Source organism: Streptopelia decaocto (assembly GCF_964273445.1).
Source record: "Streptopelia decaocto genome assembly, chromosome: 1".
Taxonomy (NCBI): domain Eukaryota; kingdom Metazoa; phylum Chordata; class Aves; order Columbiformes; family Columbidae; genus Streptopelia; species Streptopelia decaocto.
The window spans coordinates 86,314,752-86,332,856 of NC_138663.1; the positions used below are offsets into that span (position 1 = coordinate 86,314,752).

Consider the following 18,105-nt stretch of genomic DNA (forward strand, 5'->3'; position numbering starts at 1 on the left):
CGAGTTTGAAAACAGGCAGAAATCCTTCAGAGAACATGCATTTCCAATGTCTTTGTGTGAAGCTGGACTTTCTGAGGCTCATAACTTGAGTAAATGTGGGAAAATTTTCATGGAAATAGCCAAGTGTACATTCCTGACATCAGAGGAATCCCCCGCCCCAAATGCTGATCAAAAGAGAAGTCTTTCATCCAAATTAGGTAGGGATTATGAATTCTTACTGGTATCTCTTTCAGAGATTTTTTTTTTTTAGCTTATCCATGAGAATAAAGTCTCCCTAACTTTTTTTTTTTTCTGAAAACTCAATTGTTTATTTTTCCTCCCTTTTTCAAAGAAAGCAGAAAAGAAGGATGCAAGGCAGAGACACTAATCCCTGACAAGGGAAATTTCAGGCTAGTTATTTCAAATGTAGCAAAGTCGATACACAACTAAAAACAAGACATTATAATGATGAGGCATAAATTGCCAACATACATTAACATTTCCCTATATGTTGGTTGTAACAATCAGGATCTTGGACTATTTTTGTCAAATGGGAAACAAAACTCTGTTTTGTCCTCATATTGATGAGAAGGTGTGCTAAGATGTTGCAAATATTTAGTAAAAAACTTATTAATATGTTGCATTGAAGATGTTTGGCTCAGGCTGAGCAACCTTTTCAACTGAATTCCTGCAGCCAAGCCACAGCCATCATAGTGAAGTTTTACCTTCCTGTCCCACCATACATGACATATATAAAAGCAGAGCAGTTCAGCAGGGTGCCCAATACAAATTAGCCAGGGCATCATTAAAGACTCCAGGCTATCAGTCTGGGGACTCACCTTCCTCTCCTTCTGCCAGCAGCACATCCGCCTTCCCAAGCCCCATGGGCCCTTCAAGCCCTTGCCCCCACCACCATGGCACACCTTGGTTTCTACCTAGGATGGACAGCTGGCCAGGGCCCATGCTATGCAGGTCATGTGGGAAATAGGCTGGAGAACAACAGGAAATCATCATTTCTCATGCTGCAGACCAGAAGTGACCAGAAGTGAATGAGCAAAATACTTATATCCCTGACTCCTGTGACACTATGGTCAGGGTGAGCTCTGGCTCGGTGTTTTATCAGTCTCAGCATCAGGGTTGAGGCCTGATTAGAAAATTGAATTGCCTTCTCCCCAGAAATGCCAGAGAAGGTAATTGTTCTGGCCTGTGTGAGATGCTTTGAAAGGAGATCCCAAGGCACATTGATAGGGGAGCTGGCAGTTCTGCTGCTTTGGTGGTACCTGTTTTGTGGACAAACAAATGACTTCAGTTTCCAGGCTGTCAATCTGGAACCCCTCATCACCACCAAATTAATAAAAACATCTTTAAAAAGTGAATAAAAAACACATTAAGCATGTTAAATAGTCAGCAGTCTGGAGCTTGAAGCCCAAGATATGGTGGTAGAGAGGGAGCAGGGGGTCTCTTTCTCACCTAGGTAATGATTATACGACCCCCATAAGGACATAGTTAAATCAAGTATTAAGAAGACTGCACTTAAGAGGGGGAAAATATGTCAATCACACTTTGCCTTTGACAAAAGGAAATTCCTTGAAACTGAGAATGGGGAGAGAGCGGGAGGGAGAGTGTCTCGTCATGTGGGTGGCCAGGAAACTGGAGGCCAGAAAAGTACGAGAGAGAGAAAGAGTAAGAGACGGGGAGGAAAAAAAAAACCACCAGACTGAATTCTAATCCAAATGCTGTGAGGCGTTCACACCAGGCCTTGTGAGAATATTAACAAGGTTACAGGAGAGGGGCCTTTAGCCTCGGGAATTATTAGTGAATATGGAATTATATTTGCGCAAACACAACCAGATGCAAGCAGCTAAATGCTCTGCAGATGTGAAAGGAGACAGAGTGTGTTCCAAATGGGCAGCAGCTTCATGTGTTTTAAACCTCCTTAATGGTGCCTGATTGTCTGTCTGAGAGGGTGGCTTTTCTGAAATTGCAATGGGACAGGAGGAACAGGGTCTTCTTTTTTATCAGAAATTCAGACCTGGGTACACTTTAGGGATTATTCTTCCCCAGAGGCACTAACATCTCCCAAATGACTGACCACCATGCTGAAGAATACATCCTGACTACATTCTTTTATCTCTCTGTGCCTCAGATTAATTTCCTGCAAGTTTTCATTTTTCTTCCATTTTGCCATGTCTTTTTCTAAAATCTCCCTCTGTCCCCCCTCCCTGTTTTTCCTCATTGTTTTCCTTGCATTGTCTAACTCCATCATGGCCTGAGCAGTAAGCCTGTATGCACGGCATTGCATGCTGTTTCCATTAGGATGAGAAATTGATTACAAAAGCCAGGTATTTCTTTGAAGTAATCCTGTTTTACTACAAACAAAGTCCCACTTCTTGAAATACAGTAAGATTGAACAAGAATCCGTTGCTTTGCTCATGATCCCAGATCTGCTTGCAGTCAGAGCTCTGCTCAAAAAGCTCCTTCCCTTGGCTTTCTTTCAAGGCCATTGTGTATTCACTCCATTTCTTGTACCGTGGTTTCTGGGTTTGCTCCCTGCCTGCTTCCTCCTCCTTTCCCCTGTTTCATTCACTCTAATCGATTCTCTGACCCTGCATTCAATGTTTACTTCAGGCAGTACCCTCCATTGTGTAAGTTATTACTAAACACAGGGTGTTCCCTCATTTAGCCAGTGTGGAAGGCAACAAGCATGCCTAGCACCCTGAGTGGTATTTATGGACTATTCAAAACCAAAAATCTGCCTCTCAGCTCCCAAACTCACATAATTAGGTGTGTAATACCAGTAGCTCAGTGTCTCAACTGAGAATGCCATTTCATTGTTCTGGATGAATCGTTACTTCCAGAGTAATTATGGTCCCTACTCTGAACAGAAGAGAGAATACACCGACTCTTTAAGGATCAACTTTATCAATCCAAGTTCAAAGCGACTGAAACAGCTGTAGGCATAATTATAAAGTTTTTAGTGTCACCCTGTGGCAGGGTTAAGACTTCTGCTCAAGAGGAAGTTTTCTGCTATGAAGAATAATGGCAGCAGATGAATGTTACAATAATAAATGTAAAAGTATGGAGATCTGGAGGCTTATGTATGTGGGATTTTAATAGATTACAGTTTGATATGGTTAAGTATGCTAATTATTATTTCAGTTACCTGAATGGTTTAAATTCCTATTAAGTAAGACCCTGCCCATTTATTTCATTGAATCACAATGCTTGTTTTCAAAAATAATCACAACATTCCAACAGTATGGCTTGTGCAAAATTATTGACGATGGATGGCCTTGAATTTATCATCTTTTACAATATTTTTTATCATTTAATGTGTGTTTTAGAGGCAATTAAAGACTCTAGAGTCAAGGGTGAATTTTCAAACTCAGGCATGTTTTATTGATTATTCTTTACTCTCTAGGAAAAATACAGTGTACTCTCCCATATAGTACAATATGTATGGTTTGATTACAAAACAAGTTTTCCAGTTATTTCGAAGATGCATTTGAATATCTTAATTTGCTCAGACATTAAAAATCAGACATTTAAAAAAATGGACCACCCATTATTAGACCTCTCTTTGTCTCTTATCTTGGTAAAACGAATACGAACTCTGGTGACCCAAGAGTACATGAGGCAGGAGGCTGCACAGTGAAAAGGAAGGGTGGAAAAATATCACATCCTCACAGATTAAATGCTTATTATTCTCTGTCAAAAATTGTTTCTTATTAAAACTGTCAAATAATAATTTTATTCTCTTATTATTTAAGGGGGAATCGAGGCATCAGTGGGAGGGAGCCGCAAAAAGGACTTTAACCTCCCCTACAAAACAGCCTAAAACCTTTGCTAGCTCCCACATAAGTGGAACTTGTTGCAACTTCACATGAAGACTTTATTTCACTTGCTTCTTGTAATTAAGCTTGTTTCCTTTGGGTATTTCTCCTGTTACATGTCATCTTGTTTCCCCCCAGGCAGGGCCCAGAGGCTGCTTGGTGGACCACCGCCTCCCCTCAACATGGCTGCTGCTCCCCAGTGCTCTGGATGGGCAGAGAGCAGGGGCAGGCCTCAGGCCTGGCCATGTTGAGGAGGTTTGTCCCTATTGTTCCCAACGGGGTCTGTGTTTTATGATGCCTTACAGTATAGGCAGCCGCCATCTCCCTCGAGGGCAATGGCAGTTTCTGTTTCATGGAGAACAATGGATGATGGTGGCCAGTCCAAAAAGGAAGAATTCTGCATGGGGTGGGGAAACAACAACAAAACAACTTTTAGTTAAAATAAATAACAGCAAGTATGGCCATTCATACAAAGCATCTGGGAGGAAAGCACCTATTGTGCCACACCATCTTTACAGATAAGCTGAGAGGGAGGTGGAAGGCAGCATGTTCATTTTCTGTGCTGAAGGGGAAGCCAAGAGCACCCTTCCCGGAGCAGTGGTGGAGAGGGAAGTGGACATGTGAAGAGGGCTGGCTCCAGGCTTGCATGCAATGTGGGCAACATCATATTTTGCTACCCAAAGGAGAAGGCACAGGGACACTTCTGCCATGAGATGGAGGAAAGGTGAGGAGTGGAGGCAGAAGGGTCAGAGAAAAGCTGTGGAGAGCTCATCAGTCACTGCCGCCATCACCAAGAGGCCAGAAGAACTGGAGACATGGACCGATGCTGCTTGGTGGTGCCACCCAGGCAGAGCTTGTGCCCATGCAATTCCCTCGCTCCCTCTGCACTGGTGGCTGGCCTGGCTCTCCAAGTCTGTGGCGTAAGAAAAGCGGGTAGCAGAGCCAGGAAGGTGTTGCTGTCACCTCCAACCAACCTGATGCTTGGAGCAGCTGGTCACTCTGCCTGAATTAAGTGCCAGCTTGGCATACAAGGGGAGCATGATTGTGTGAGCCTGGGGAATTTCGTACATTCACAGGATAATGCCAGACTAAAGCAATGCAAACAAAGGGATCGTGCAATTAATGGTGTGATGTGAGAAATCAGCAGGAATTTTGAGTGCAAAAAGTGAAGGGTGCTTGAGTCTATTTCAGCAAATTTCATTGCTCTGGTGAAACAAAGCAGCTTCAAATCCAGTCAACATATCCATAAACCATAGGTGTTCTGCATTCCCTGGATGGGAACACAGTAGTCAGAGAATAGTCATGAATGTGTGTATAAATAGTAAACAAACAAACAAAAAAAACAAACCAAAACAAAACATTGAAAATATTTATTCAGGAGTGTTGTTTAATATTATATTAACACATGTGAGTGATTTTTTTAGAGATAATAATAACAACTCTGCATTTTATGTAATTCAATCTTTCTAGTATCTAGATATACACTTGGGTGTGCCATATCTACATTTTCCTAAAGTGTTTATTTTGGTACTTTGTGACAGTCTCATTTTTTAAATTAACATGAAAAGATCTGTGAACCGTATATTGAAGTATACATTAAATGGATGTTAAATCATTACCGGTTCAACAGGTGTTAAGCCTCTGATCTCAGTTTAGCAATTAGTATTTTTATTAGCCACATAGAAGAAAATATGAAAGAAGTGCTAGTAAAGTTTGCAGATGATGCACAGCTTGGTGGAATTATGAACAGTATTGAGAAACAGCCAGTTATACACAGCTGGGTTGTTTGGTAGGAAGGGGAAATTATTCAAGCAATGTGTCTGAACACACATAAATGTAAGGTCACACACCTGGAAACAAAAGAAAACTAAGTCACTCGTACAAGTTGGGGGACTGTGGAAACCACTGACACTGAAAATGGTAGGCAGAGATCACACAGAAAGAATGTGAGCTCTCAGTGCAGTGCAGCAGCTAACACTGTTCTCAGATATATAAATGTTATTTATTGTTCAATCAATCTGTGAATCATCTGTGAACTTTCTTAGCTACATTTCTATTTTTGTTTTAGCAGATGGTTGAGTAGGAGCAAATAAATGATACCAAGTATTGCAGTAGTATTGTGGCACATTTTGGTTCCTACCCTGAACAGAAGAGCTTCAAAAACTGAAAAGATTAAGAAGCTACAATTGCAATTTAAAATGTGTAAAGCCTATTTTATGATGACAGTTTTGAAAAAAATCAGTCTATGCCATTTCTTAAACAGAAAAAACAAACAGACAAAGAAAAACCCAATTCTGATTATAAGGGAGGATTGCTGAAAGTAAAAGATAGCTTAAAAGGCAATAAGGCTATACAATCTAAAACTGGAAATTGAAATTAGACAAATGCAAATAGGAAATAGAACATATTTTTTAGGAACTGGAACAATTTCTAAAAATATATGATAGGTTTTACATCATTGCCTTTTCAAAAGTGTCTGGTGTCTAATGACCCCCAATTTAAATGTAAATTATATGTAAATTAAGCAAGCAGATCTCTCTGTACCCTACTCTCATGTCTTTAAGTTCCTTATTCCAAGAAGCAGGTCCAGGATTCACTTCATTATTTTTTGTAGTGTCTCTTCTGAGAACCTTAGCCAGACATGTAAGTCACAGGAAAATGTTCACACTGCAATATATCCTCTAGAGAAAGCACGAGATATGTCATGCTAATTGCTATTGCAAAAAAAAAAAAAAAAAAAAGGCAGCTGTGAGGTTCTCTTGCTAATTTGAACAAGTGGTATTACAAAGCAGGGGTTCAGACTGTGAATTTCTAACCATTTCAAAATTTTGCAGATCTGTTTGCTTATGAGATTTTTCTTACTTAACTTTGTCGTGCTTGTTTAAAACTTTAATTTTTTCTTCACTTTTCTGTTAATTCTAGTTATGATATTTGCAGTCTTAAGAGCCTTTATATTCACAGGTATCACCATCAGTTATCACCACAGGTATCACCACAGGTATCACCATACCTGAAGGAGGTTTGGCAGATGAGAGAAATTATTAGGAGAGAGAATACTATCCTCACTAATAATGTTGCCCAAAGTAAAATTCTAGCCCATGGACTGTTACTTGAAGACATGTTTCTACTTCAGAAAAGGAGAATCACTGTTGCATACCAGCAAAACAGCAAAAGCCTCCTTGGTGCCCAAGAAAATTATGACTGAAGAACCAGTCCAGATGATTATTTTATCAAACTGTTTCCCAGATTTGTTCCCGTTTTGCATACAACAACAGATCTTCAGGTACAATGGGGTGAGACAGTACATTAATCTAGTGAAACACATTTTGGGTGGTATTTGCACTGATGCATATTAGTATATTGAAGTTTTAGGAGGAGGACATTTGTGTAGGAGATAGGAAAGTCTCAAGGCGGCATCTAAATGAACAAATTCCTTCTTTCCAGGGCTAAATTCCTGTAAGAATATCAGAAAGTATGAGAAAGTACTGTTTATCTGCCCCCCGGTGCTTCTTGCATCTTTTCTCTCCTTTTCTAGCCTTGTGTTCTTTAAAAACAGACAGATATGGATGATACTTCAGCACTAATTTTTTTCTTTGTGAAGTCCGTCGACATAACAATTTTTTTTCTGTCTGTGGATTTCGTGTAACTCAGAGAGGCTAAGTATGTCCATTCTCCATTTGTACTTACAGTCCTTAAGAACACTTATCTGGACAGCAATATTTGCAATATAAAACAATTTCAGATACAAAAGACAGGATTTATTAAAAGCATTGCTTATGTTACACTCCAAAATAAGTTAACCATTTTAGAGATATAGAATAAGATAGCTCTCTGCTGGGAACAACGATCGAAGGTCTCCTCAGACACCCAGACTGGATTAACTACTGGAAATAACAGCAGAATTGGGTTTTCTATTTACTGTAGTAAAGCAACCTCGTCTATAAACTACTTATTGCTGCAAACCAAAGGTGTGTGTCTGGGGAGGGCAAGCGTTTCCCCTTGATGTTCCAGGACATGGAAATACAATCCTTTTTCAGACACAGATGTTTGCAATAGAAAACTTTCACTCCACTCTCTTCTGTTTTTAATCTGCTCATGACAGGAAACGCAGATTCAAAATGAATGTAAAGAACACAGTCACCATAACTGATGATAATACAAAAGAACATGTAGGAAAGATTTCTTTTCTCCCAACATGTTATGGGGAGAAAAGGTTTACAGATTTCAGAAGATTCTAGGTGTTTTTATTTCTGAGGGGCTACCAGTACAGTGTTTTTCCATGAACTTCACAGGATATAGCTCTCTGCAATGCTATTATACTATCAACAGTTTCAGTGTACAAAAGATAATACAACACTCCTTCATACTCTCTGCCAGATCTTCAGAGCTTTCAAGTGACTATTCTGCCAAAGCTGCACTGAACAGATGTATAAAAATGGCCAAAGATTCTTCCATAGCATGTGTAAAATGAAACAGGTAAGAGTAATTGATTCACCCTCTTCACTCAGTCTTGCTGCTAACCTCTAGGCTCCCAAGAATTTAAAAGATGTGCTTTTAAACTACGCCAACCTACACATCTCAAGTGAAGTTCTTTCTGCATGATAACATGAAGTGGTCGGCTGGACTCTTTCCTGTGCTTTTTGTTTGCTTTTTGCAACTTCTCCTCCTACTGCGCATTCTTCAGATCCCACCCTACCTGGTCTCTCTCTTTGCCTTCTCTAGACTTTGCCTAAACCTCCCTTTCCTGCTCTTTCATTCAGGTAGTACCTTGCTGATGACAGCAGTAACATGGGAGTCACAATATTTACATGGCAATTTCTGCAAATTAATTTATCACGCCATGTGTCATAGACTCTTCGATCTGTGTCCATTTTGTGTGCTTAGACTATGAGCTGTTTGGAACAGTGGCAGTCATCTGGTGTGTGCTTGAGCAAAGCATGGCACAGAGGGATCCTGGTTTAGACAGTTTTAGACAGTACCTGAGCAATACTGTAGCAAATAACAAAATCAATTTTAATTGCAATTACCCCTCCTCCAAGCTACATTAAAAAGGCATGATCTCAGAATTTGAGAAATGACAGCATCAGCTCTGTGATTTGATTTCCATTTGATTCCCTCCCTTTTCCTGTATAAATATTATGATAGGTCTATAGCTATATGATAGCTATATGATTGCACACTATTTTTCTGCCAGGGTCTTGCTTCATTGATCATTGTTCAGTTTAAAAAATATTTTTTATTCAAAATAGTATCCTAAAACTTTCTTACCATAAGATTTTTCTGTCATAAACCGTCAAGTAAACAGAAAATCACTTATTTCCTTCTACGTCATTATTTCTCACTTTTATCAGAGAATGTGAATTATTCTAGAGTATTAGTGAAATTATTTTGACAATGCTGACTTGAATACCTCTTACTCTGTTTTAAAGATGGGAGCTAAAGCATACATACATTAAGCATAAAAGATAAATTTTATGTGTTAAATTAATAGACATAGGTCCTAATATTTTAGGTTATTTCATGTTTTTAGCACATAGTACATTAGAAGCATAGTAGAAAAAAATAGCCTTTAGCTAGGAGTGCACAGAATTTCTGCAAATCTGCCCTACATTTTCAGGTGAGCAACACAAAATGTTTTAGTACCTATGATTTTTGACAGCGGTAAGGAATAAAGCTGGGGTTTCAAAATTTATTCCACTCCTTTAACCATTCTTCCTTTTTACAATCTGTTGCCACACCCACCAAACAACTTCTAATTTCTATATTAAATAAGACAAAGAGGCTGTGCATAAAATCTCTCTACACATCCCTAATTAATTAATTCCCTGGACCCCATTCACACTGTAGACCAGCCAAGAATGGGTCCTGTGTAAAGCACAGGACTCTTAAAGGCTTCGTGAAAATAGAAGCTTTGCGGGCTGTAGCCCAGCTAGAGAGGTCTTTCTACCTTGACAAAAAGAACCACACACTTTCTATTCTGGTCCTAGCACTATCCTGCATTTTCACTAATCATTTATTTGAGCATATGCCTAAGTCTTCTCTTAAATAATTTTATAGCTATTATCTGTAGTTTTTTTCCTTGATTTTTCAATATGTCTTTTTAAGCATGGAAACCCAAAGTGGACTTCGTATTTACTGACTGGTACTAAAGATCACTTAGTTGACCATTTCAGCAAGACATCTACACTATCAAAGAGAGTTGATTTTCCGACACAAACTCTAGATCTTTTGCAGAATCACTGTGTCCTGGGAGACACACACTCATCTGAAAGATATGGTCTAGAACTCTTGTTTCTAAGTCAACAGTCAGTTTGGCAGTATTAAAAATGGAGAATTGTACTAGTGATATTTTGACTGAGTTCTGGTTCATCTTCACCTGTTGGTGGTATTTTCGTAATTTGGGCTCAGTAACAAATTCTGCACATCTCAACAGCCTTGAATGGATTCACAATGCGTGTAGGGGCAATATGGTTAGGGGAAAAGTGTCCAGGAATCACACATGTGAAAGGTCAGAAGAGTTTTGGCAGCAGTGTGAGATTTCAGAGGACAATAAATATGAGCAGTGAATCTTTCTCCTCCCCTAACTGGGCCATCTCTCAGGATGCAAGCTGTCTTGTCTTCTCTGAGATTCTCAAAGCCAACCTATTCCTCTTCTCACCCTCCTCACACATTCGCACCAGTCTCCCTCACTGCCTGCACCATGAATACCTTGTGCTTATTCTTCCACTCCTGCTAGATTTCTGTCATATTAGTGGGCTCCTCTTGTGTTGAAGAGCTATTCTAAGTATTGTGTTGATTTTGTTCTTTTTGTTCAGCTTGAGTTTGGGTTCAACAAAGACTACAAAGTAATAATTCAGGCCCAGTTCTGGTTAACTAAAAACAAACAAAAAACCAAAACCAAATACAAATTTAAGTTTTTACTTTGGTTCCAACTTGATTTTAAAACATACTTTGTTTTATTACACGCCTATTATCAGAGTGGTATGAGTGATTTTTAGTATTTTTTTAGTATTATTATTTTTAGTATTATTTAGTATTTTTAGTATTATTTACATGTCTGTCAATATTTGTGTCAGGGGCACATTCCAACATAAATTAGTCAGTAACTGTTTCCAAATTACTGGTAACCGTATTCCATTTATTAACTCAAACTCTAATAACCTTGAAAATGAACACTAAGACTTTTTAAGTAGCATTAACTATATCTTCATTCTTCAATCTTTTAACACTGAATCCTACATAGATTTTTCTTCGTCATTTTGCCTGAAACCACTGTCTGACTTACCTATTTATAATAACATCATAACATTTATATTTAGTAGATGTTGAAAGCTTTCTCCTTGATAGTTACATACTGGAAAAGCATTTGGTTTTAAATCCTTTACGACTGAAAAATTGCCTTAACATTTCCTTATCGCATTATCTCCATTTTCTTTACAACTTTTTGAAGATAAGCTTATACCCCATTTGCCACTTCAGCATCCCCCTCTTTATCAAGTTAGTTTATGACAGCTCTACCTGCTCCAGTTAATCTCCAACACAGAACAATTCTAGTTGTGAGACAGAGGCCAAGGCATCTGTGCATCCCTCCCACTATCAGGCTTGTTGACTAACACTCCACTCAAAGCATGTCTTCAGCCTCATGTTATGGAAGCAGCCACAGGCTCTTGTCTAATATTTTTTGGGCTTAGGACCAGAAAATCTAAAAAAATATCACCTGGATTTTCCATTTTTCAGCTTCTTCTCTGATGTCTCATATAATTCAAGCAGCTCCATGCGATTTTTCCTAGTTATGTTCTCAAAAATGGATGACACATTTTTGCTGAAACATAACACTGAACAAAAACGTCAGACAAAGGTGACTATTACACAGAAGATTTCAGCTCAAACTATAAGCAATATCTATAGTAATGATGCACAACTTCTGGATTCAAGTTAAAGTTTTTATTGACTGGGCAAAGTAGACTTTTTACAGTTTGTATTATAGTAGAGTCTGGGGAACTAAATGAAGATTAGGCTCCAAGGTAGTAAGCACTGTAGAGACACAATTTTAAAATGTAAAAATTGTTATTAACCAATGCAAAGTGCAAATAAACAAACAATTATGTAAACTTAAGAGTATTTTTAGCCATGAAAATTACTTCATGATTTCACAGTTAGGAACATTCTATCATAATATCCTCAGTGATGGGGTTTGGACTAATCTTGCTTGGTACTGAGTTTGCAACTGGAAATAACCACCCTTAAGCTACATAGTGCCACTGATAACAGAATTACAACTGCACCATCTTTCCTGATAGCTGGTCTGTTTTCCCAAATTCTGAAGAAGCAGATTCCCACAGTCTCTGCCCCAGATGTTTCCAGCTCTGCAGACGAGACACAGTTCACATCCTCTGAATGTTGGTAACAAGCATCCTGTGGCTTCCCAGCCTAGGAATTGAACTTGGTAAAAGTTAACTGAGGAGAAACCCAGCACCCTTCCCAAAAGAGACATCATGAAGGGTTGGGGTAGAACAGGAGTGTCAAACTCATTTTCACCAGGGGCCACATCAGCCTCAAGGTTGCCTTCAAAGGGCCAAATGTAATTTTAGGACTGTATAAATGTAACTACTCCCACCCCTGAGGTAGAACATTTGCAAGAGCATGTTAAGTCTCATTTATAATTTCAGTGTTACTTATTTTTTTGACTCTGTTATCTAGCAAACCAGGAGCAACACAGGCACAACGACTGGATTTGGGGTTGCACAGTGCCAGAGATGAAAGATGATGAGAGCTGCTTTGACTGTATCATTTGGGACAAAGCAGGGCAGATTTGGGGCAGAGAGAGGTTTTCTGTGGGGACTTACTTTAGTTTGACAGGAGACCTGACACGTGCAGAGGCAAGTGTATTCGAGCAGGGGCCCAGTCTGTGGACCTCTGGCAGAAAAGGTGTCACGGCCATGGTGAGCCAGCCTCAGGGGAGCAGGGGTCAGCGAGCCCTCAAAGGTTGTCAGGGGCAGCGGGAACACACTGCTGAGAGGGGCACTTTCAAGGGCAACCTGCAGATGGGGCAGGACACATTAAAGAGAGGAGAGGACGCACTGGCGTTCGCAGCACGTGCAAGACAGGCCTGCCAGGCCCCAGCAACCGCCGACCCCCAACCGCCACCACCCCCGCGCGCCCCAACCGCCCTCCTCAGTGCGCGACTGTCACGTGATGGCTCCCCCCACATCCACACCCCCCACCCCGGCAGGCCGCGCCCTCAAGCTGCCACCCCGGGTCTGCGCGTGCGCATTCTGGGCTCCGACGACTGCGCTGCTGAGCGCATGTGCTGACCCTTCCGGGTTTCCACCCTGTTTCCCTTCCCCCCCAAACCACCCTTCCCGCCTTTGCCATGGCGACACCGAGTGGCCTGATCCGGGCCTTGCACCGCGGGACCCTCGGCCAGGTAACCGGCCTGGAACACCTCCTCCGTCCCGGGGGGACGCGGGATCGCCTCACGATGTGCTCCGGCTTGGCTGAGCCCCGCGCTGCAATCGAGGCCTGCCCGAGCGTCAGCCCGCCCCGAGTGCAGCGGGCCGGCTCCGCGCATGCGCATTGGGGAGACCAGGGCGGTCGCGGAGGGCGGGGCCGTGGCGGGCGCCGTGACCTGCTGACGGTTGTCGCCTGTCGGGCCGTCCCCGCGGATTCCCAGCCGGTTGTCTCTGGCGCCTCTTAGCTGCGGTGCTTTTGCACCACGGGGCAGGCGGGGTGTAGGGGCAGGGCAGAGAGGGAGGCCTGAGCCGGCAGGTGAGGTGTGAGCGCGCAGCGGCTGCCTTCGCCGGTCTGGTCGGTGTCCTGGTGGTCGTTTGAGTGCTGAGGTACCACTGGGTGTTATTCAGATTTTCATTATTAGCCTTAAGTTTTCCCCAGATCATTATGTTCCCACATTAAATGTACCTACAGGTTTCAAACTCCTGGCTTCTCCAGCAGGAAGAAAGAAAAAAAATAATACGTATTTTTATATATATATAGGTATGTGAACATTAGTTAAAGGCTGTATGTCAACCCTTGGCACTTCAGTGAGATGTAGTGGTTTAATTGGCTTAATGCATTGTAGATTTTCATTGTAACCGTAAGGAACCGCAGCTTGCCTTTCCTGATCCTCTTCCCACATTCTATTACAAAATTGAAATAAAGGAGCAGTTGATTGCATTCATGATGTTTGGGAATGTACCCTCAGCAGTCAGCCAAGTCAGGTAGGAATATATGTGTTTGTAGGCAACCTGCTTCATAAAATTTTCTGTCTATAAATTATTTGCCTTACCAATTTATGTAGCTTGTCATCTTGTTTTAAAATGAGTGGAAGAATTATTTACTAAAAAAAAACTGACAATAATACTAATGTTGCATCAATTTAGTCAATATTTGTTTCCCTTAGCTAAACAATTGGCTTTTTAACGAAAATCATGCTCACCTTCATATAGGATCCAAATCCTGAATGGTATGCTGTATTTCTATACTTCATCCAGAATGGGTGTCAGGGTAGATGTCTCATGTTGCTTGTGAGAAGAAATAGGATAATTAGAAGACCAAAGATGACTTTCAGTTTCTTGGTGTTATCCATGTTATGTGTGACCTTGCAGCAACTGTATTCTACCAGTTGTCCTCAACCACAGAGTTGCTATTCTGAGAATTTCAAGCTAAACCATATACGAATACACCAAAAGCAGGTGTGTTAAGGTTAAATTAATGCATATTTCAGTTACTTATGAAGATAGCTAATATCATACAAATTACCTGGATTCTGCCTTTCCTATTGAGGAGGTAGAATGGGAGGGAAAAAAGGAGAACTTGTTATCCCCTATGAAACTTTCATAATTGATATTTTATTTAGTAACTGTGTGCGTCCTACTAAGTGTTACTGTGAGGCAGAAGTAAGGTTTCTGTGCTTACTTTTTGTTTCATAATTCATTTGTGTACAATACTACTCTGAATTTTAATCATACAGAAGACCTAAAGGGGCTTGATGTGGCATACTCAGTAAGCTTGTTGAGGGCTTCCATTCGTTTAGGTGCTTTGATTTCAGTGCACTTATATGTACCTAAATCTTCCTATGTTTTTGACACTTAAAATTGGAACAGTTACACTGTTCCTGTAATACATTTGCCAAAGCAAATGACATGCAGATCTTGCAGAGGTGTTTCAAACCACTCTTTATTTTAGAAGAAAAGAACTGCAAAGTTCCTTGAAAAACATTGAAAAGGTTTATATATGCTTATCTTTCATGGTGGTTCTTGGGGATCCATTCAGTATCCTAGCGGATACCTTCCCCTGCCCTCATTCCTCTAGCAAAGGATTCTGGTTTATCCTTCATCACAGAGAAATCTGCCCTAAGTAGACTTGGCTCTGTTAAATCTTTATATTCACTCTGACATGAACTTCTTTGCCAGCTCTGAGTTGCCTGTCAGATCGAGATTATTCATTGGGTGCTTTGTCACTTGGTTATTGTTACTTGATGTTCTTTAGATGTAATAGATCTAAGAATGTACATCCTCACTGTTATTCTTCAGATGTTTGAATTTGAAAAACAAGAAGCCCAAAGTTAGTGTTGGTTATGTAAATTCATACTGCCTGCCCCCAAATAACAGTAGTAATTTAAGTTGTTTCTCTAGTTTTAAATTTGCAAGTCCAATATGCTGTGGGCTTTTGTCGCTTTCCTTTCTCACTTTAAGTGCCCTCTTATGTCTGACTGGAAAGAATTGCACTGGAATTGAAGTGGTACTTCAGTGCTTCTCTAAAAGAATTGAAGAAAAAACTGGTTTCCTAATTTATGCTGTTCCTGTTGCCAGACTCAACTTCAGAGTATTTCAACTATTACGGCAGACAGCTTGGAACAGCTCGTGTATTTACTATGTGCTAATGAGGATTATTCAGATTTCAAGCTAGAAATGTGTTTATCTTAAAGCTTGAGCAGTGTATGTCTACTGGCACCCAAACATTTTTTATGTTTAAGCATTTCATAATGCAGCCACAGTTATTAGGAGATATAATTTCTGTGGTTTCAGCTTTGTTTCACTGTAGTGCAAAGTTCATCATTATGCTGGATTTATCATGCTGTGGAAAAGTTCTTCTATACTTTTGTTTTACTTAGTTCTAAGATGCAACTAGAATATGTAGGTATAATATATGTGGTTAAGAAGAAAGTAATACTTTGATAGAGAGATTAATTGTATTTTGGCTATCTTGGCTTTTAGGAGCTTATTTTCAAATTCCTTGATTTATTATTCAGTGGTCTCTAAGCCAGGGTTATAGAAAGCCATTTCACCAAATCTGTTTCTTTGATAAGACACTCTTAAAAATGGCAGCTACCAGGTACTCCAGGGAATTACAGATAAAATTCTGAGAAATCCAGCTATGGCATAACCTGTCAGTAGGGAAATTTAATCTAAGGTGAGTCAGTCAGCTGTTGGTATATGACCTGATAAAATATGAATTAGGCTTAGTCCTGTCAGCAAAGCTCTAGACGTTCTTGCTACTAATGTAAGCATTCAGTCAAATCTTACTAAATCAGGCCTCACATTGGGTCTGTCAGTCAGTGAATTTCATGGGTTAGCTGTTACATCAGTTATCTTCAAGTGATAATCTCTCTGTAGTCTCACTGTTGCAAAGCCAAATAATTTAAGATCAGAAGTGGTCAGTGGTCGAATCCCAGCCTGTGCGAGCTTTCTTTTCTCTAGTTCAGACCTTCATTTTTAACCATAGCAGCTGCTGCTGCGAAAGTCCAGGGAAGTGAATAATGACAGGGACTGTTTGTGCTCTGGGTGAAAAAAATCTTATCTATCAGCACTACTAACAATGCCAGTGACTAACTGCAGAGCATTTCTGTACTGGTGTGAACTTAAGCTTTCGGACAGGGTATCTATCTCCTTTTCTCCTCTGTACTCCATAATGGCCCTCTAATTTGTTCAGAGAGGAGCCTAGTCAGCATTGCACATACCCCCTTCAGACTCTGACCTGCATAGCTCCTTCTACATAGTATGTTTGAGATATACCAGAAGATATTTTACTACCTTTGATGTTACCCAAGAGATGAAAAATTTTTCTCTTCTAGTGTAGTTCTCACTGTTACAGTTATTGTAACAGTACTGTAATACCTGTATTGCTTTTCTTCCTGAGAACATCTTTTAAAGAAAACATGAACCTCTCGTTTTGCTGCCTTTTCTCTTTTTCCCTTTTTGGTAGGTAAGCCTTCCCTGGCCTTCACACATGATGTATTGTGATGACTGTATTGTTGTTGCACAGCTGTACGTTTTGATGTCCTACAACTTTCATCTCTTGTCAATTTTGACAAGGGTCTGATGGATTCTCTTTCAGTTTTATGTGATGCAGAACTCAATCTTCTAGCCACAAGGGTTGGTATTTTTAAACACAAAATACTTTCCTTTTTGTGCTAGAATTTGGTCATTTTTTTTCTGGCACTCAAAGTTAGATTTGCTGTAATGAAACTCAGGACAGTGACTCTAGCAGGCACTGTTTGGGTCATAAAAAGTGAAGACTGGTTTGAGTTCCAAAGTCCCAAGGATGCTCTATGTGAGTGGTGCACAGAATTAGTCATCTCTGGTGAACGTTTAGTCAGGACCGTTGCAAGTACGAGACCTTCAAATCCAAGGAATCTTAGCCAGTGTGTTGGTAATCTCAGCAGCTCATTTAGGAATGTTCCTGTTTCTTTACCTTAGTTAATATCTGAAAAATGCCATAGGGTAGATCCTTGTAGGTGTTGTTTCTCTAGCTTGCTTTACAGGTTGTGACCAAAGATTGTGCTAAAATCAAGATGCATTTACTGTGTCTTCCTCTACTGTGACAGCCTACTGGGTCTTGAGGCCAAAGTTAGACTAGTCTGGTATGTTTTGCTCTTAACAAACCCATGTTTGCTGTTGTTTTCCTCTAGTTATCTTCTAGGGAATTGCAAAAGATGTTTATTGTTCACTGAGAATTGATGCTAAGCAGACTACCTCCCAGACTGCTCCTCTTTTTGGAGACAGGGATGACATTTGTCCTTTTTTGGTCTTCTGATACTTTGCTAGGCCGCTGTGAACCTCAATTATTCTGGCCACTATTCTCCGTATTTTAAGAAGATATCTTCAGACTGGTTGGCTCTGATTAAATTTGATTCATTTTTTTGATGAAGTATTGTTCTTTCTGTATTCAGGCCACCTGATCACTCCATTGTTACTGTACTTTTCCTGTTAGTGACTGGTCATGTTTCATATTTTTTAATGAAGATAGCTGTGAAAAAGGCAGTTACATAAAAATTGAAGGGTTGTTGTGGAGG

The 18,105-nt window shown here is 40.2% G+C and overlaps 1 protein-coding gene and 1 long non-coding RNA gene across 5 annotated transcripts in view; one reads left to right on the forward strand and one right to left on the reverse strand.

The window, feature by feature from the left end:
- Positions 1-11,742: 11,742 nt before the first annotated feature.
- On the reverse strand, positions 11,743-13,381 carry LOC309448585. 2 transcript variants are annotated; one of them, XR_014185822.1, is made up of 3 exons: positions 13,249-13,381; positions 12,659-12,850; positions 11,743-12,242 (listed from the first exon to the last, which is right to left on the reverse strand). It is a non-coding gene; the product is annotated as an uncharacterized lncRNA (long non-coding RNA). The 2 variants fall into 2 exon arrangements; XR_014185823.1 differs by having other exon boundaries at positions 13,215-13,376.
- The window catches only part of WARS2 (tryptophanyl tRNA synthetase 2, mitochondrial), a 43,066-nt gene continuing 37,997 nt past the window's right edge, over positions 13,037-18,105 (forward strand). The window contains exon 1 of one of the 3 annotated variants that reach the window (XM_082070249.1): positions 13,037-13,239. In XM_082070249.1, the coding sequence (XP_081926375.1) occupies positions 13,186-13,239 (54 nt within the window). In that variant the 5' untranslated portion in view covers positions 13,037-13,185. Of the gene's footprint in view, positions 13,240-13,786; positions 13,806-13,953; positions 14,030-18,105 lie in introns of those variants that run through there. The other 2 variants (XM_082070251.1, XM_082070250.1) reach the window with 2 other exon arrangements.